Genomic DNA, 20,283 nt, shown 5'->3' with positions numbered 1-20,283 from the left:
ACTCCTCTAGACCTCTCCCATCCAGTCCTCTCCCATCCTGTCCACTCCTCTAGACCTCTCCCATCCCATCCTCTTCTCTCCACTCCTCTAGACCTCTCCATCCAGTCCTCTCCCATTCTGTCCACTTCTCTAGACCTCTCCTCTCCACTCCTCTAGACCTCTCCCATCCAGTCCTCTCCCATCCCGTTCTCTCCTCTCCTGTCCACTCCTCTAGACCTCTCCCAACCCATCCTCTCCTCTCCTGTCCACTCCTCTAGACCTCTCCCATCCCGTTCTCTCCTCTCCTCTCCACTCCTCTAGACCTCTCCCATCCCATCCTCTCCTCTCCTGTCCACTCCTCTAGACCTCTCACACCCAGCCCCCTCCTCTCCTGTACACTCCTCTAGACGTCTCCCATCCCGTCGTCGCCTCTCCACTCCTCTAGACCTCTCCCATCCCATCCTCTCCTCTCCTGTCCACTCCTCTATACCTCTCCCATCCCTTCCTCTCCTCTCCTGTCCACTCCTCTAGACCTCTCCCACCCAGTCCTCTCCTCTCCTGTCCACTCCTCTAGAACTCTCCCATCCCGTCCTCGCATCTCCACTCCTCTAGACCTCTCCCATCCCGTCCTCTCATCTCCTGTCCACTCCTCTAGACCTCTCCCATCCTCTCCTCTCCTGTCCACTCCTCTAGACCTCTCCCACCCAGCCCTCTCCTCTCCTGTCCACTCCTCTAGAACTCTCCCATCCCGTCCTCACCTCTCCACTCCTCTAGACCTCTCCCATCCCGTCCTCTCCTCTCCTGTCCACTCCTCTAGACCTCTCCCATCCCGTCGTCGCCTCTCCACTCCTCTAGACCTCTCCCATCCCATCCTCTCCTCTCCTGTCCACTCCTCTAGACCTCTCCCATCCAGTCCTCTCCTGTCCACTCCTCTAGACCTCTAATCTCCTGTCCACTCCTCTAGACCTCTCCCATCCCATTCTCTCCTGTCCACTCCTCTAGACCTCTCCCACCCAGTCCTCTCCTCTCCTGTCCACTCCTCTAGACCTCTCCCATCCCATTCTCTCCTCTCCTGTCCACTCCTCTAGACCTCTCCCCATCCTCTGACCTCTCCAATCCCATCCTCTCCTGTCCACTCCTCTAGACCTCTCCCACCCAGTCCTCTCCTCTCCTGTCCACTCCTCTAGACCTCTCCCATCCCGTCTTCTCCTGTCCACTCCTCTAGACCTCTCCATCCCATCCTCTCCTCTCCTGTCCACTCCTCTAGACCTCTCCCATCCCAGTCCTCTCCTGTCCACTCCTCTAGACCTCTAATCTCCTGTCCACTCCTCTAGACCTCTCCCATCCCATTCTCTCCTGTCCACTCCTCTAGACCTCTCCCACCCAGTCCTCTCCTCTCCTGTCCACTCCTCTAGACCTCTCCCATCCCATTCTCTCCTCTCCTGTCCACTCCTCTAGACCTCTCCTGGCCACTCCTCTAGACCTCTCCAATCCCATCCTCTCCTGTCCACTCCTCTAGACCTCTCCCACCCAGTCCTCTCCTCTCCTGTCCACTCCTCTAGACCTCTCCCATCCCATTCTCTCCTCTCCTGTCCACTCCTCTAGACCTCTCCCATCCAGACCTCTCCTCTCCTGTCCACTCCTCTAGACCTCTCCCATCCCATTCTCTCCTCTCCTGTCCACTCCTCTAGACCTCTCCCATCCCATTATCTCCTCTCCTGTCCATTCCTCTAGACCTCTCCTGTCCACTCCTCTAGACCTCTCCCATCCCATCCTCTCCTGTCCACTCCTCTACACCTCTCCCACCCAGTCCTCTCCCATCCTGTCCACTCCTCTATACCTCTCCCATCCCATCCTCTCCTGTCCACTCCTCTAGACCTCTCCCACCCAGTCCTCTCCTCTCCTGTCCACTCCTCTAGACCTCTCCCATCCCATTCTCTCCTCTCCTGTCCACTCCTCTAGACCTCTCCCATCCCGTTCTCTCCTCTAGACCTCTCCCATCCAGGCCTCTCCTCTCCACTCCTCTAGACCTCTCCCATCCCATTCTCTACTCTCCTGTCCACTCCTCTAGACCTCTCCCATCCAGTCCTCTCCCATCCTGTCCACTCCTCTAGACCTCTCCCATCCCATTCTCTCCTCTCCTCTCCACTCCTCTAGACCTCTCCCATCCCGTTCTCTCCTCTCCTGTCCACTCCTCTAGACCTCTCCCATCCCATCCTCTCCTCTCCTGTCCACTCCTCTAGACCTCTCCCATCCCATCCTCTCCTCTCCACTCCTCTAGACCTCTCCCATCCCATCCTCTCCTCTCCACTCCTCTAGACCTCTCCCATCCAGTCCTCTCCCATCCTGTCCACTCCTCTAGACCTCTCCCATCCCATCCTCTTCTCTCCACTCCTCTAGACCTCTCCCATCCAGTCCTCTCCCATTCTGTCCACTCCTCTAGACCTCTCCTCTCCACTCCTCTAGACCTCTCCCATCCAGTCCTCTCCCATCCTGTCCACTCCTCTAGACCTCTCCCATCCCGTTCTCTCCTCTCCTGTCCATTCCTCTAGACCTCTCCCATCCAGTCCTCTCCTCTCCTGTCCACTCCTCTAGACCTCTCCCATCCCATTCTCTCCTCTCCTGTCCACTCCTCTAGACCTCTCCCATCCAGTCCTCTCCTCTCCTGTCCACTCCTCTAGACGTCTCCCATCCCATTCTCTCCTCTCCTGTCCACTCCTCTAGACCTCTCCATCCCGTTCTCTCCTCTCCTGTCCACTCCTCTAGACCTCTCCCATCCCATTCTCTCCTCTCCTGTCCACTCCTCTAGACCTCTCCCATCCTCTAGACCTCTCCCATCCCATTCTCTCCTCTCTGTCCACTCCTCTAGACCTCTCCCATCCCATCCTCTCCTCTCCTGTCCACTCCTCTAGACCTCTCCCATCCATCCTCTCCTCTCCCATCCCATCCTCTCCACTCCTCTAGACCTCTCCTCTCCTGTCCACTCCTCTAGACCTCTCCCATCCCATTCTCTCCTCTCCACTCCTCTAGACCTCTCCCATCCAGCCCTCTCCTCTCCTGTCCACTCCTCTAGACCTCTCCCATCCCATCCTCTCCTCTCCACTCCTCTAGACCTCTCCCATCCAGCCCTCTCCTCTCCTGTCCACTACTCTAGACCTCTCCCATCCAGTCCTCTCCTCTCCACTCCTCTATACCTCTCCCATCCCGTCCTCTCCTCTCCACTCCTCTAGACCTCTCCCATCCCGTCCTCTCCTCTCCTGTCCACTCCTCTAGACCTCTCCCATCCCATCCTCTCCTCTCCTGTCCACTCCTCTAGACCTCTCCCATCCCATCCTCTCCTCTCCTGTCCACTCCTCTAGACCTCTCCCATCCCGTCCTCGCCTCTCCTGTCCACTCCTCTAGACCTCTCCCATCCCATCCTCTCCTCTCCTGTCCACTCCTCTAGACCTCTCCCACCCAGTCCTCTCCTCTCCTGTCCACTCCTCTAGACGTCTCCCATCCCATTCTCTCCTCTCCTGTCCACTCCTCTAGACCTCTCCCATCCCGTTCTCTCCTCTAGACCTCTCCCATCCAGGCCTCTCCTCTCCACTCCTCTAGACCTCTCCCATCCCATTCTCTACTCTCCTGTCCACTCCTCTAGACCTCTCCCATCCAGTCCTCTCCCATCCTGTCCACTCCTCTAGACCTCTCCCATCCCATTCTCTCCTCTCCACTCCTCTAGACCTCTCCCATCCCGTTCTCTCCTCTCCTGTCCACTCCTCTAGACCTCTCCCATCCCATCCTCTCCTCTCCTGTCCACTCCTCTAGACCTCTCCCATCCCATCCTCTCCTCTCCACTCCTCTAGACCTCTCCCATCCCATCCTCTCCTCTCCACTCCTCTAGACCTCTCCCATCCTGTCCACTCCTCTAGACCTCTCCCATCCCATCCTCTTCTCTCCACTCCTCTAGACCTCTCCCATCCAGTCCTCTCCCATTCTGTCCACTCCTCTAGACCTCTCCTCTCCACTCCTCTAGACCTCTCCCATCCAGTCCTCTCCCATCCTGTCCACTCCTCTAGACCTCTCCCATCCCATTCTCTCCTCTCCTGTCCATCCTCTAGACCTCTCCCATCCAGTCCTCTCCTCTCCTGTCCACTCCTCTAGACCTCTCCCATCCCATTCTCTCCTCTCCTGTCCACTCCTCTAGACCTCTCCCATCCAGTCCTCTCCTCTCCTGTCCACTCCTCTAGATGTCTCCCATCCCATTCTCTCCTCTCCTGTCCACTCCTCTAGACCTCTCCCATCCCGTTCTCTCCTCTCCTGTCCACTCCTCTAGACCTCTCCCATCCTCTAGACCTCTCCCATCCCATTCTCTCCTCTCCTGTCCACTCCTCTAGACCTCTCCCATCCAGTCCTCTCCTCTCCTGTCCACTCCTCTAGACCTCTCCCTTCCCATTCTCTCCTCTCCTGTCCACTCCTCTAGACCTCTCCCATCCCATTCTCTCCTCTCCTGTCCACTCCTCTAGACCTCTCCCATCCCATCCTCTCCTCTCTGTCCACTCCTCTAGACCTCTCCCATCCTCTAGACCTCTCCCATCCCATCCTCTCCTCTCCTCTAGACCTCTCCCTCCTGTCCACTCCTCTAGACCTCTCCCATCCATCCTCTCCTCTCCACTCCTCTAGACCTCTCCCATCCAGCCCTCTCCTCTCCTGTCCACTCCTCTAGACCTCTCCCATCCCATCCTCTCCTCTCCACTCCTCTAGACCTCTCCCATCCAGTCCTCTCCTCTCCTGTCCACTCCTCTAGACCTCTCCCATCCCAGTCCTCTCCTCTCCACTCCTCTATACCTCTCCCATCCCGTCCTCTCCTCTCCTGTCCACTCCTCTAGACCTCTCCCATCCCATCCTCTCCTCTCCTGTCCACTCCTCTAGACCTCTCCCACCCCAGTCCTCTCCTCTCCTGTCCACTCCTCTAGACGTCTCCCATCCCATTCTCTCCTCTCCTGTCCACTCCTCTAGACCTCTCCCATCCCGTTCTCTCCTCTCCTGTCCACTCCTCTAGACCTCTCCCATCCCATTCTCTCCTCTCCTGTCCACTCCTCTAGACCTCTCCCATCCTCTAGACCTCTCCCATCCCATTCTCTCCTCTCCTGTCCACTCCTCTAGACCTCTCCCATCCCTCTCCTGTCCTCTCCTCTCCTGTCCACTCCTCTAGACCTCTCCCATCCCATTCTCTCCTCTCCTGTCCACTCCTCTAGACCTCTCCCATCCCATTCTCTCCTCTCCTGTCCACTCCTCTAGACCTCTCCCATCCCATCCTCTCCTCTCCTGTCCACCTCTCTCTCCACTCCTCTAGACCTCTCCCATCCCATCCTCTCCTGTCCACTCCTCTAGACCTCTCCCATCCAGCCCTCTCCTCTCCTGTCCACTCCTCTAGACCTCTCCCATCCCATCCTCTCCTCTCCACTCCTCTAGACCTCTCCCATCCAGCCCTCTCCTCTCCTGTCCACTCCTCTAGACCTCTCCCATCCCATCCTCTCCTCTCCACTCCTCTAGACCTCTCCCATCCAGCCCTCTCCTCTCCTGTCCACTACTCTAGACCTCTCCCATCCAGTCCTCTCCTCTCCTGTCCACTCCTCTATACCTCTCCCATCCCGTCCTCGCCTCTCCACTCCTCTAGACCTCTCCCATCCCATCCTCTCCTCTCCTGTCCACTCCTCTAGACCTCTCCCATCCCAGTCCTCTCCTCTCCTGTCCACTCCTCTAGACCTCTCCCATCCCGTTCTCTCCTCTCCTGTCCACTCCTCTAGACCTCTCCCATCCCATCCTCTCCTGTCCACTCCTCTAGACCTCTCCCATCCTCTCCTCTCCTCTCCTGTCCACTCCTCTAGACCTCTCCCATCCCATCCTCTCCTGTCCACTCCTCTAGACCTCTCCCACCCAGTCCTCTCCTCTCCTGTCCACTCCTCTAGATCTCTCCCATCCAGTCCTCTCCCATCCTGTCCACTCCTCTAGACCTCTCCCATCCCATTCTCTCCTCTCTGTCCACTCCTCTAGACCTCTCCCATCCATCCTCTCCTCTCCTGTCCACTCCTCTAGACCTCTCCCATCCAGGCCTCTCCTGTCCATCCTCTAGACCTCTCATCTCCTGTCCACTCCTCTAGACCTCTCCCATCCCATTCTCTCCTCTCCACTCCTCTAGACCTCTCCTCTCCACTCCTCTAGACCTCTCCCATCCCGTTCTCTCCTCTCCTGTCCACTCCTCTATACCTCTCCCATCCAGTCCTCTCCTCTCCTGTCCACTCCTCTATACCTCTCCCATCCCGTCCTCTCCTGTCCACTCCTCTAGACCTCTCCCACCCAGTCCTCTCCTCTCCTGTCCACTCCTCTAGACCTCTCCCATCCAGTCCTCTCCTCTCCTGTCCACTCCTCTAGACCTCTCCCATCCCATCCTCTCCTGTCCACTCCTATAGACCTCTCCCATCCCGTCCTCTCCTGTCCACTCCTCTAGACCTCTCCCATCCCGTCTTCTCCTGTCCACTCCTCTAGATTTCTCCCATCCCATCCCGTCCTCTCCTGTCCACTCCTCTAGACCTCTCCCATCCCGTCTTCTCCTGTCCACTCCTCTAGACTTCTCCCATCCCATTCTCTCCTCTCCTGTCCACTCCTCTAGACCTCTCCCATCCCGTCTTCTCCTGTCCACTCCTCTAGACTTCTCCCATCCCATTCTCTCCTCTCCTGTCCACTCCTCTAGACCTCTCCCATCCAGGCCTCTCCTCTCCACTCCTCTAGACCTCTCCCATCCCATTCTCTCCTCTCCTGTCCACTCCTCTAGACCTCTCCCATCCTGTCATTCTCCCATCCCGTCCTCTCCTGTCCACTCCTCTAGACCTCTCCTCTCCTGTCCACTCCTCTAGACCTCTCCAATCCATCTCTCCTGTCCACTCCTCTAGACCTCTCCCACCCAGTCCTCTCCTCTCCTGTCCACTCCTCTAGACCTCTCCCATCCCATTCCTCTCCTCTCCTGTCCACTCCTCTAGACCTCTCCCATCCAGCCCTCTCCTCTCCTGTCCACTCCTCTAGACCTCTCCCATCCCATTCTCTCCTCTCCTGTCCACTCCTCTAGACCTCTCCCATCCCATTATCTCCTCTCTGTCCACTCCTCTAGACCTCTCCTGTCCACTCCTCTAGACCTCTCCCATCCCATCCTCTCCTGTCCACTCCTCTAGACCTCTCCCACCCAGTCCTCTCCCTCCTGTCCACTCCTCTAGACCTCTCCCATCCCATCCTCTCCTGTCCACTCCTCTAGACCTCTCCCACCCAGTCCTCTCCTCTCCTGTCCACTCCTCTAGACCTCTCCCATCCCATTCTCTCCTCTCCTGTCCACTCCTCTAGACCTCTCCCATCCCTCCTTCTCTCCTCTAGACCTCTCCCATCCTCTCCCTCTCCACTCCTCTAGACCTCTCCCATCCCATTCTCTCCTCTCCTGTCCACTCCTCTAGACGTCTCCCATCCAGTCCTCTCCTCTAGACCTCTCCCATCCCGTTCTCTCCTCTCCTGTCCACTCCTCTAGACCTCTCCCATCCCATCCTCTCCTCTCCTGTCCACTCCTCTAGACCTCTCCCATCCCATCCTCTCCTCTCCACTCCTCTAGACCTCTCCCATCCCATCCTCTCCTCTCCACTCCTCTAGACCTCTCCCATCCAGTCCTCTCCTCTCCTGTCCACTCCTCTAGACCTCTCCCATCCCATCTCTCTCCTCTCCACTCCTCTAGACCTCTCCCATCCCATCCTCTTCTCTGTCCACTCCTCTAGACCTCTCCCATCCCATCCACTCCTCTCCTCTCCTCTCCACTCCTCTAGACCTCTCCCATCCAGTCCTCTCCCATCCTGTCCACTCCTCTAGACCTCTCCCATCCCGTCCTCTCCCTCTCCTGTCCACTCCTCTAGACCTCTCCCATCCCATTCTCTCCTGTCCACTCCTCTAGACCTCTCCTCTCCACTCCTCTAGACCTCTCCCACCCAGTCCTCTCCTCTCCTGTCCACTCCTCTAGACCTCTCCCATCCCGTTCTCTCCTCTCCTGTCCACTCCTCTAGACCTCTCCCACCCAGTCCTCTCCTCTCCTGTCCACTCCTCTAGACCTCTCCCATCCCATTCTCTCCTCTCCTGTCCACTCCTCTAGACCTCTCCTCTCCACTCCTCTAGACCTCTCCAATCCCATCCTCTCCTGTCCACTCCTCTAGACCTCTCCCACCCAGTCCTCTCCTCTCCTGTCCACTCCTCTAGACCTCTCCCATCCCATTCTCTCCTCTCCTGTCCACTCCTCTAGATCTCTCCCATCCAGCCCTCTCCTCTCCTGTCCACTCCTCTAGACCTCTCCCATCCCATTCTCTCCTCTCCTGTCCACTCCTCTAGACCTCTCCCATCCCATTATCTCCTCTCCTGTCCACTCCTCTAGACCTCTCCCATCCTCTAGACCTCTCCCATCCCATCCTCTCCTGTCCACTCCTCTAGACCTCTCCCACCCAGTCCTCTCCCATCCTGTCCACTCCTCTAGACCTCTCCCATCCCATCCTCTCCTGTCCACTCCTCTAGACCTCTCCCACCCAGTCCTCTCCTCTCCTGTCCACTCCTCTAGACCTCTCCCATCCCATTCTCTCCTCTCCTGTCCACTCCTCTAGACCTCTCCCATCCCGTTCTCTCCTCTAGACCTCTCCCATCCCGTTCTCTCCTCTAGACCTCTCCCATCCAGGCCTCTCCTCTCCACTCCTCTAGACCTCTCCCATCCCATTCTCTACTCTCCTGTCCATTCCTCTAGACCTCTCCCATCCAGTCCTCTCCCTCCTGTCCACTCCTCTAGACCTCTCCCATCCCGTTCTCTCCTCTCCTGTCCACTCCTCTAGACCTCTCCCATCCCATCCTCTCCTCTCCTGTCCACTCCTCTAGACCTCTCCCATCCCATCCTCTCCTCTCCTCCACTCCTCTAGACCTCTCCCATCCCATCCTCTCCTCTCCACTCCTCTAGACCTCTCCCATCCAGTCCTCTCCTCCTGTCCACTCCTCTAGACCTCTCCCATCCCATCCTCTCCTCTCCACTCCTCTAGACCTCTCCCATCCCATCCTCTTCTCTCCACTCCTCTAGACCTCTCCCATCCAGTCTCTCTCTCTCCTGTCCACTCCTCTAGACCTCTCCCATCCTCAGACCTCTCCCATCCCTCTCCCATCCTGTCCACTCCTCTAGACCTCTCTCCCGTCCTCCCCTCTAGACCTCTCCCACCCATGTCCACTCCTCTAGACCTCTCCCATCCTCTCCCTCCTGTCCTCTCCTCTCCCATCCAGTCCTCTCCTCTCCTGTCCACTCCTCTAGACCTCTCCCATCCCATTCTCTCCTCTCCTGTCCACTCCTCTAGACCTCTCCCATCCCGTTCTCTCCTCTCCTGTCCACTCCTCTAGACCTCTCCCATCCCATTCTCTCCTCTCCTGTCCACTCCTCTAGACCTCTCCCATCCCATCCTCTCCTCTCCTGTCCACTCCTCTAGACCTCTCCCATCCCATCCTCTCCTCTCCACTCCTCTAGACCTCTCCCATCCAGCCCTCTCCTCTCCTGTCCACTCCTCTAGACCTCTCCCATCCCATCCTCTCCTCTCCACTCCTCTAGACCTCTCCCATCCAGCCCTCTCCTCTCCTGTCCACTCCTCTAGACCTCTCCCATCCCATCCTCTCCTCTCCACTCCTCTAGACCTCTCCCATCCAGTCCTCTCCTCTCCTGTCCACTCCTCTAGACCTCTCCCACCCAGTCCTCTCCTCTCCTGTCCACTCCTCTAGACCTCTCCCACCCAGTCCTCTCCTCTCCTGTCCACTCCTCTAGACCTCTCCCATCCTCTCCTCTCCTGTCCACTCCTCTAGACCTCTCCCACCCAGGCCTCTCCTCTCCTGTCCACTCCTCTAGAACTCTCCCATCCCGTCCTCGCCTCTCCACTCCTCTAGACCTCTCCCATCCCGTCCTCTCCTCTCCTGTACACTCCTCTAGACCTCTCCCATCCCGTCGTCGCCTCTCCACTCCTCTAGACCTCTCCCATCCCAGTCCTCTCCTCTCCTGTCCACTCCTCTAGACCTCTCCCATCCAGTCCTCTCCTCTCCTGTCCACTCCTCTAGACCTCTCCCATCCAGTCCTCTCCTCTCCTGTCCACTCCTCTAGACCTCTCCCACCCAGTCCTCTCCTCTCCTGTCCACTCCTCTAGACCTCTCCCACCCAGTCCTCTCCTCTCCTGTCCACTCCTCTAGACCTCTCCTGTCCACTCCTCTAGACCTCTCCCATCCAGTCCTCTCCTCTCCTGTCCACTCCTCTAGACCTCTCCCATCCCGTTCTCTCCTCTCCTGTCCACTCCTCTAGACCTCTCCCATCCTGTCCACTCCTCTAGACCTCTCCCATCCCATCCTCTCCTCTCCTGTCCACTCCTCTAGACCTCTCCCATCCCATTCTCTCCTGTCCACTCCTCTAGACCTCTCCTCTCCACTCCTCTAGACCTCTCCCACCCAGTCCTCTCCTCTCCTGTCCACTCCTCTAGACCTCTCCCATCCAGTCCTCTCCTCTCCTGTCCACTCCTCTAGACCTCTCCCACCCAGTCCTCTCCTCTCCTGTCCACTCCTCTAGACCTCTCCCATCCCATTCTCTCCTCTCCTGTCCACTCCTCTAGACCTCTAATCTCCTGTCCACTCCTCTAGACCTCTCCCATCCCATTCTCTCCTGTCCACTCCTCTAGACCTCTCCTCTCCACTCCTCTAGACCTCTCCCATCCTGTCCACTCCTCTAGACCTCTCCCACCCAGTCCTCTCCTCTCCTCTCCACTCCTCTATACCTCTCCCATCCCGTTCTCTCCTCTCCTGTCCACTCCTCTAGACCTCTCCCATCCCATCCTCTCCTCTCCTGTCCACTCCTCTAGACCTCTCCCATCCCATTCTCTCCTCTCCTGTCCACTCCTCTCTAGACCTCTCCCATCCCGTTCTCTCCTCTCCTGTCCACTCCTCTAGACCTCTCCCATCCAGTCCTCTCCCTTCCTGTCCACTCCTCTAGACCTCTCCCATCCCGTTCTCTCCTCTCCTGTCCACTCCTCTAGACCTCTCCTCTCCTGTCCACTCCTCTAGACCTCTCCCATCCTCTCCTGTCCACTCCTCTAGACCTCTCCCACCCAGTCCTCTCCTCTCCTGTCCACTCCTCTAGACCTCTCCCATCCCATTCTCTCCTCTCCTGTCCACTCCTCTAGACCTCTCCCATCCAGCCCTCTCCTCTCCTGTCCACTCCTCTAGACCTCTCCCATCCTGTCCACTCCTCTATACCTCTCCCATCCTCTCCTGTCCACTCCTCTAGACCTCTCCCACCCAGTCCTCTCCTCTCCTCTCCTGTCCACTCCTCTAGACCTCTCCCATCCCATTCTCTCCTCTCCTGTCCACTCCTCTAGACCTCTCCCATCCCGTTCTCTCCTCTAGACCTCTCCCATCCAGGCCTCTCCTCTCCACTCCTCTAGACCTCTCCCATCCCATTCTCTACTCTCCTGTCCACTCCTCTAGACCTCTCCCATCCAGTCCTCTCCCATCCTGTCCACTCCTCTAGACCTCTCCCATCCCGTTCTCTCCTCTCCTGTCCACTCCTCTAGACCTCTCCCATCCCATCCTCTCCTCTCCTGTCCACTCCTCTAGACCTCTCCCATCCCATCCTCTCCTCTCCACTCCTCTAGACCTCTCCCATCCCATCCTCTCCTCTCCACTCCTCTAGACCTCTCCCATCCAGTCCTCTCCCATCCTGTCCACTCCTCTAGACCTCTCCCATCCCGTTCTCTCCTCTCCTGTCCACTCCTCTAGACCTCTCCTCTCCTGACCTCTCCTCTCCCATCCCATCCTCTCCTCTCCACTCCTCTAGACCTCTCCCATCCAGCCCTCTCCTCTCCTGTCCACTCCTCTAGACCTCTCCCATCCAGCCCTCTCCTCTCCTGTCCACTCCTCTAGACCTCTCCCTGCTGTTACCTACCAGAGAGAGCAGCGATGTGTGTGTGTGTACGTAGCCATACGTAAAGCCTTCTGTCTCACACCCTAGCCTACCCTCTGTGTCCGACAATGTGTGTGGAAGGGTGTGAATATCAATTGGTAAGTCATAAAGATTCTAGACTTCCAGAGGTCAATTTGTGGATTGGATATCATTCTATAGGTTAAGCCATGTATGGTATTAATGTCAGTTTAGTATCTGGCAGCTAAATCATGGAGATGCACACTAGGGGTGTGAGACAAGACACCCCCCCCACACACACACAATTCACACTACACCTCAGAATCCCTCTCTTTCTGCTTCTCTCTCTCTTATAATATGCAGCCAAGGGCCCCTAGAGACGGCACTCTCCGATTTCCTTTGTAGAGCAGAATAATGCGATCCTTTCAGTGAGGCTCCCTCCCCCGCTTTAGTCTGAGATTGATTGCAAACACCTTAGCCCCGCTTCGTACTCCCTCTCTCTCTGAAGGCCTGGTGCTTCGGCACCGCATTGCGTAGTGTCCTGAAAGGCCTCCGCTGAATTTATTAGTTTCGAGGTTATTTAATCCACCTGAAAGTTTTTTCCCCCTTCTTCCTGCCCAAACTAGAATCTGCGAGTCTCCGCTACAAGCACTTTACTCACACAGCCCGACCTCCCCCTTGACAGACACATGCACATAAATACTGTATACACGCCTAGGTTCGAGAATGTGTGCGCGCGCACGTCTTTATGACAGCAGTAAAAAATGTATGTAGAGAGCGTGCAGGTCCCCCTCCCTTCGCCTCTCAACAGATGCGCCCGGGTACTGCCGCCAAGGCTTCCTTTATCTCTCTCCCCACGCCCCTCCGCGCTCCAGAGCCTCCAATGTCACAGCGAATAGATAAACGGGGGATTAGCCCACGTGGTAGCACCAATCTGATGACGGGAAGGAAATAATTACCCCACTAATGTAATTTATAGTTTTTTAATTAAGTAGCCTACACACGTTTCACCCCTCAAAAAAAGACAAGGAGAGGGAACATCTAGCCAAACCTCGCTAATTGGTGTGGCAGAAGAGAAAACGTTACCGGTTTGCTTAATTGATCATGTTAGGCTACATCAAAAAACGGTTGGATTATTTCTAATACTGATGGCTGATTTTTGGATATAGGCGCTAGCCTACATTTCAAATGGACATACTTTATCGGACCATGCTAGCACACGAATAAAGGGGCTATATATAGGCAAGTCATTATTTTTGGAAATCAAATCAAATATGACGGGGGAAACGTGTGTTGCCCAGGGGATACTTTCATATCATTATACTTAGGATATAAAACACCCGAGGTAAATCAACAAGACCGACAGATGTTCATTTTGATGAGCTAGAAAAGGACTACAGATTAAACAACATGCATCTGACGCAAACAGGCTTTCCTGCGGATAGTCAGGCGCTGTTATGCAGGGGTAGATTATGTCAACTTGTTGGCGGTGTTTGTTAGCCTGCATGGCTTTGTAAAACACCGATCTGGATATTACACAAACACAAACCAGCAAGCAGCACACCACACAGATAATTCATGTTTCGCTATTTCAAGGCAAACAACAACCACGTTGTAATAAAATAGGTCCTATCCCCCCCCACACACACACACAATCTGACGGAATTTTCTACTTAACTACAGAGAACTGTGTGTGTGAAGGGAAGGGCGTAGTGAAAATGTAAGCGTTTGGGATCCTGGGGACAAGGGTTAGCCTACGTTTGACTCGAACCAAACTATTCCTGCTGGCAACAAATCGCATCCTCTTCCTCTTTAAAAAACAAGATCAACACGGACGGAAAGTATAGTGCCCTGAGAGAGGAGCGGAACGCGAGAGAGCCAGCGTGCGGAACGCGAGAGAGCCAGCGTGCGGAACGCGAGAGAGCCAGCGTGCGGAACGCGAGAGAGCCAGCGTGCGGAACGCGAGAGAGCCAGCGTGCGGAACGCGAGAGAGCCAGCGTGCGGAACGCGAGAGAGCCAGCGTGCGGAACGCGAGAGAGCCAGCGTGCGGAACGCGAGAGAGCCAGCGTGGCAAGTTAAAACCAGGATTCAATACAAACACAAACCACCGGGCCGACTGCAAGAGAAAAAACAGCTGTGTGGGAGCACTGTATTTCTAGACTAGATTATCCAAAATTGAGAGGTAGGTTATTCATAGTGGCAAATGTGAATAGTAAAGTATTTTTTCAGACCAAATTAATAGGTGACAAACGGTGTTTTTCTATAGTCCTGGTTGGAAGAGTCCCGGACAAGGGAGGAATCCTACAACCAGAATTTCTGGAAAAACTGGGAATTTTGGGGACATTTCAGAATTTTACAAACCTAAAAATGTAAATTATCGAGATTAATAAAATACGATAAAGGTTCACTTTTATTGCGATTTATTTAAATGAACTTTTTTGTAAAATATAAATACAAATAAGTGTATTTAATTACAAAGTTTAAACACTTACATTGCCAAAACAAACAAATCAAACACCCCAGTCAGAAAAACAGTTACTGAAATGGTCATCTTATTTACAAGTTCAAGCATGAATCTCACTCTTCAATTGAAATGGCTTGTAGTATTTTACATTTATATTTTACAAAAAACCCACATCAAATATCTTAATTCCTCATTGTTATAAATAAGAGACAAATAAAGCTAGGTTTTTAGACAATGTTGAAAATAAAAATCCCCAAATCTTTGGGATGAGCCATGAGTGCTAAAATGTTTTTGTCACAGTTCACCTCTATATATATATATCTATCAAAGTCCAATGGGTCGGTAAAGCTCAAATCAAGTGCACTGCCATGATCCAAAGTCAAACAATAACCTTTACCTCAGAGGTCCACATTCGACTCACATTGCTCCTGACCTGTTCACTAGCCTAGTCAACCCAAACAGTGTCAAAACCCACAACCTGACCACAACATGACAACCAAAGCAGCAGATATACAGTATGGATATACATATATATATATATATAGAACAAATTAAATCGGCTGTTAATGTATACATATATAATATATTTATTTAAAAAATGCAGTTTGTGTGGCGCTGGGGTCTGTTTCCTCTTTGAAGGGATACTGTCCAGTATTCAACGTCCAGTCCTCACAGGACATGGGAACGTACACATGGAGCATGTGTGTGTGTTGGCTACGTCCCAATACTCTCTCCTTCCTCCCAAAGTGTTCACTTCCCTGCACCGATTTGAAAGGAAAGGACTGGTATAAGAAACATGGTGGAAAACTACCACTAGCCAAATAACTGCACCAGATTTGTGGGAACTAGTGAAGGAGTGTCCACTTCAGGAGAAAGTAGATTTTATTGAGAGTCACCCTCTGTGTGTGTATCTCAGGGTCACGAGCGGGCTTTAGCTTTGACCCTGGCCCCTTTGGGCTCCCATCGGCTGTCCAAACACTCTAGCGAGGAGCCCAGCAGCGCAGCCAGCTCCGAGCTGGTCTCAACCAGGTCCAGCAGCTCCTTGCTGTCGGGGAGGAAGGCGGCAAGTTCGTCGGGGCACGAGAAGAGCTGCGACAGTGACGCCTGCTTGTAGAACTCTGCCTCGGCGATGGTTGCTACCTCCAGATGGGCGAAGGCTGCCCTGAACGCCCTGGAGGACATTCTGAGTCTCTTCAGGACGTCTGATAGGAGCAGCCAGTTTCTGGGACTGAGGGGGTAAAGAGAGAGAAGGCAAGAGAGGGAACGGGTTAGCACGGCTCTAAACTTGTGATGTGACACCAGTGGCTCCAGCTTTTCAACACTAGCTGTAATTATGGGCTGTAGCACCGTGGTTGGGGTTTTCAACATCTGTCACACACATATAAACACAAAGGCTTTTCTGGGGGCGCTCTGTGAATTCAGTTGGTGTGTGAATAATCCTTATGTGAGAATGGATGTGTATAACCCCCCCTCACACACACACACACACACACACACACGGGTAGGTGACGAACAACAGGCGCTGTTCAATCGATAGCACTTGAAATGGTTAGCTGTGTAGTGCTGCGGCTGGGGAGCAGCTGAATGGGGAGAGGAGTGTAAATGCAAGCGCTGCCGAGCCTCCGTGTGTGTGTGTGTGTGTGTGTGTGTGTGTGTGTGTGTGTGTGTGTGTGTGTGTGTGTGGCCGGCCTGCCCAGGAGTGAGCCAGAAGAGCAGAGCGAGCCGGCCTCACAGCCCAGGAGATCCATTAATACTGCATCAGCCAGAAGAGCAGAGCGATCCGAGAGAGACAAGAGGAGAGAGTGAACGAGAGCAGAGAGAACGAGAGCAGCGCGAGCGAGACAAGAGGAGAGAGTGGACAAGAGGAGAGAGTGGACAAGAGGAGAGAGTGGACAAGAGGAGAGAGTGGACAAGAGGAGAGAGTGGACAAGAGGAGAGAGTGGACAAGAGGAGAGAGAGAACGAGAGCAGAGCGAGAGAGACAAGAGGAGAGCGAGAACGAGAGCAGAGCGAGAGAGAAAGAAAGAGTGGGGAGGGGAGCTCCGCTGAGAGATGGAGAGAGAGAGAGACCGAGAGCAGAGCGAGAGAGACAAGAGGGGAGAGAGAACAAGAGCAGAAAGAGAGAGACAAGAGGGGAGAGAGAACGAGAGCAGAGAGAGAGACAAGAGAGAGAATGAGAGCAGAGCGAGAGAGACAAGAGGAGAGAGAGAACGAGAGCAGAGAGAGAGAGAACAGGAGAGAGAGAACGAGAGCAGAGCGAGAGAGACAAGAGGAGAGAGAACGAGAGCAGAGCGAGAGAGAAATAAAGAGTGGGGGAGGGGAGCTCCGCTGAGAGATGGAGAGAGAGAGAAAGAGTGGGGGAGGGGAGCTCCGCTGAGAGATGGAGAGAGAGAGAGACAAGAGGAGAGAGAACGAGAGAGAAAGAAAGAGTGGGGGAGGGGAGCTCCGCTGAGAGATGGAGAGGGAGAGAGAGAGCGGTGCTCAGACTGAAGATTACACAGAACAGTGCGCTGCAGCCAAGAGGGAGAGAATGAGAGGGAGGGGAGGAAGAGAGGGTGAGTGACGAGGCCGGGAGGAAAACGGTGTGGGAGGCAATTAGCGCTGTCTGCATTCACACACGTCTCTAGCTAACGTCTCCGGCTAACGGCAGCCTGCCGTGCTGCGTAGCGTCAATCTCCATCTTCTCTATATTTCTCTCTACCATCCTAAAAAACCTCCTCTCTTTACCATCCTTCTACCAAACCTCTCTCTCTCTCTACCATCCTATCAAACCTCTCTCTCTCTCTACCATCCTATCAAATCTCTCTCTCTCTCTAGCATCCTGTCAAACCTCTCTCTCTCTCTCTACCATCCTATCAAACCTCTCTCTCTCTCTACCATCCTATCAAACCTCTCTCTACCATCCTATCAAACCTCTCTCTCTCTCTCTACCATCCTATCAAACCTCTCTCTCTCTCTACCATCCTATCAAACCTCTCTACCATCCTATCAAACCTCTCTCTCTCTCTACCATCCTGTCAAATCTCCTCTCTCTCTACCATCCTATCAAATCACCTCTCTCTCTCTCTCTCTACCATCCTCCTATCAAATCTCTCTCTCTACCATCCTAAAAAACCTCCTCCTCTCTCTCTACCACCCTTCTATCAAATCCCCTCTCTACCATTCTATCAAATCTCCTCTCTACCATTCTATCAAATCTCCTCTCTCTCTCTACCATCCTATCAAATCTCCTCTCTCTCTCTACCATCCAATCAAATCTCCTCTCTCTCTACCATCCTATCAAATCTCCTCTCTCTCTTTACCATTCTATCAAATCTCCTCTCTACCATTCTATCAAATCTCCTCTCTATCATCCTATCAAATCTCCTCTCTGTCTCTACCATCCTATCAAATCTCCTCTCTCTCTCTACCATCCTATCAAATCTCCTCTCTCTCTCTACCATCCCATCAAATCTCCTCTCTCTCTCTACCATTCTATCAAATCTCCTCTCTCTCTCTACCATCCTATCAAATCTTCTCTCTACCATTCTATCAAATCTCCTCTCTCTCTCTACCATCCCATCAAATCTCCTCTCTCTCTCTACCATTCTATCAAATCTCCTCTCTCTCTCTACCATCCTATCAAATCTTCTCTCTACCATTCTATCAAATCTCCTCTCTCTCTCTACCATCCCATCAAATCTCCTCTCTCTCTCTACCATCCTATCAAATCTCTCTCTTTCTCTCTCTACCATCCTTCTATCAAACCTCTCTCTCTCTCTACCATCCTATCAATCCTCCAATCGTTCTCTCTAAAATCCTCTATCCAACCTCCTATCTGTCTCTTTACCCACCCTCTCTGTTCCTCTCCATCTCTCCAACCCCTAATGTTTCTCCTCCCTCATATCAGAGCAACCCACAGAATTAAAGAGCTCTGCTTCTACTAGTCGCTCTTCTTCCCTCCACATAAATCATTTCCTCCTGTGGCGAGCCCCCTGGTTAATGACACCCCCCCTCCTCCTCCCTCCGCCAGACCGGTGTGACTAATGACACTCCCCCTCCCCTCAACCTCCCCCCAGATCGGTGTGACTAATGACTATCTCCCCCCCTCCCTCCCCCCCAGATCGGTGTGACTAATGACCGATACCCTGATCCCTGATCATCCCCCCCAGGTCGGTGTGACTAATGACTATCGATACCCTGATACCCTGATCATAATGACCCTCCCCCTCCCTCCCCCAGGTCGGTGTGACTAATGACTTTATCGATACCCTGATACCCTGATCATAATGACCCTCCCCCTCCCTCCCCAGGTCGGTGTGACTAATGACTTTATCGATACCCTGATACCCTGATCATAATGACCCCCTCCCTCCCCCAGATCGGTGTGACTAATGACTTTATCGATACCCTGATCATAATGATCCTCCCCCCTCCCTTCCCAAGGTCGGTGTGACTAATGACTATCGATACCCTGATCATAATGATCCCTCCCCTCAACCCTCCCCCAGGTCGGTGTGACTAATGACTATCGATACCCTGATGCCCTGATCATAATGACCCCCTCCCTCCCCCAGGTCGGTGTGACTAATGACTTTATCGATGCCCTGATACCCTGAACCCTCATAATGATACCTGATCCCCCCCTCCCTCCCCAGGTCGGTGTGACTAATGACTTTATCGATACCCTGATACCCTGATCATAATGACCCTCCCCTCCCTCCCCCAGGTCAGTGTGACTAATGACTTTATCGATACCCTGATACCCTGATCATAATGACCCTCCCCCTCCCTCCCCAGGTCGGTGTGACTAATGACTTTATCGATACCCTGATACCCTGATCATAATGACCCTCCTCTCGTCGGTTTAATAACACACTGGAACAGGGACAGGAGGGACGGATGGATGGAGGGAACCCAACATGCAGTGAAGTGTAGGGTTACTGGTGAGAACAACAACACTGCTATAATGTGGCTGGGTAACCGTGACAATACTGTAATGTAATGGGCGGTCACAGGTGGACAGACTAAAGCTCATTATTTTGCTTACTGCAGGACAGAAACCGATTCAAAACTATAGTCAGAACCGGAAGGAAAAATGTTATTTCTGGGGCTCATAATGACACACAGACACTTACCCCTGTGAGAGGGAGAGCTGAATGTTGTAGCAGGGCAGGAGGGGTCGGTCAGAGAACTCAAACTCAAAGCCCTGCCTCGTGTCCTCCTCCTCCTCCTCCTCTCCTGGGCCTGGGGGGTTAGCCAGGATGTCATAGGCTGCTGGGTCCTCACCTGACTCTGCACCACACACACACACACACACACACACAGTTACAACACTATTCTGTAGAGATGACCAAACACACTGTTACAACACTATTCTGCATCAGTGGCGATGACAGGTGAGTACTACACTATTCTGTAGAGATGACCAAACACACTGTTACAACACTATTCTGTAGAGATGACCAAACACACTGTTACAACACTATTCTGTAGAGATGTCCAAACACACAGTTACAACACTATTCTGTAGAGATGTCCAAACACACTGTTACAACACTATTCTGTAGAGATGACCAAACACACAGTTACAACACTATTCTGTAGAGATGTCCAAACACACTGTTACAACACTATTCTGCATCAGTGGCGATGACAGGTGAGTACTACACAGGTCAGGTTGCAGAACTCAAACAGGTGGGCACAAACAAACATTCCAAATGAAACGCACATGACTGTCTACACCTGCATCACCCCCCACAACACACACAGCCAGGGTTGAGCTGGAGATAAATGCCTGTGGCAGATAAGGTCAGCCTCGTCAAACAGGAACAGTCAGAGCATTGTACTGCTGGCTGGCTGGCCCCCACCTCCCTCCAATG

At 53.6% G+C, this 20,283-nt stretch overlaps 1 protein-coding gene across 1 annotated transcript in view; it reads right to left on the bottom strand.

Moving 5' to 3' along the window:
* Positions 1-14,362: 14,362 nt before the first annotated feature.
* LOC112242230 (BCL-6 corepressor) overlaps positions 14,363-20,283 on the bottom strand; it is a 29,800-nt gene continuing 23,879 nt past the window's right edge. The window contains exons 4-5 of the mRNA XM_042315223.1: positions 19,540-19,696; positions 14,363-15,651 (exon numbers count right to left, since the gene is read on the bottom strand). Coding sequence (XP_042171157.1) covers positions 15,342-15,651; positions 19,540-19,696 — 467 coding nt within the window. The 3' untranslated portion in view covers positions 14,363-15,341. The remainder of the gene's footprint in view (positions 15,652-19,539; positions 19,697-20,283) is intronic.

The sequence above is a fragment of the Oncorhynchus tshawytscha genome, unplaced genomic scaffold (genome assembly GCF_018296145.1).
Source record: "Oncorhynchus tshawytscha isolate Ot180627B unplaced genomic scaffold, Otsh_v2.0 Un_contig_8875_pilon_pilon, whole genome shotgun sequence".
Taxonomy (NCBI): domain Eukaryota; kingdom Metazoa; phylum Chordata; class Actinopteri; order Salmoniformes; family Salmonidae; genus Oncorhynchus; species Oncorhynchus tshawytscha.
This window is presented reverse-complemented; position numbering and strand designations above follow the sequence as displayed.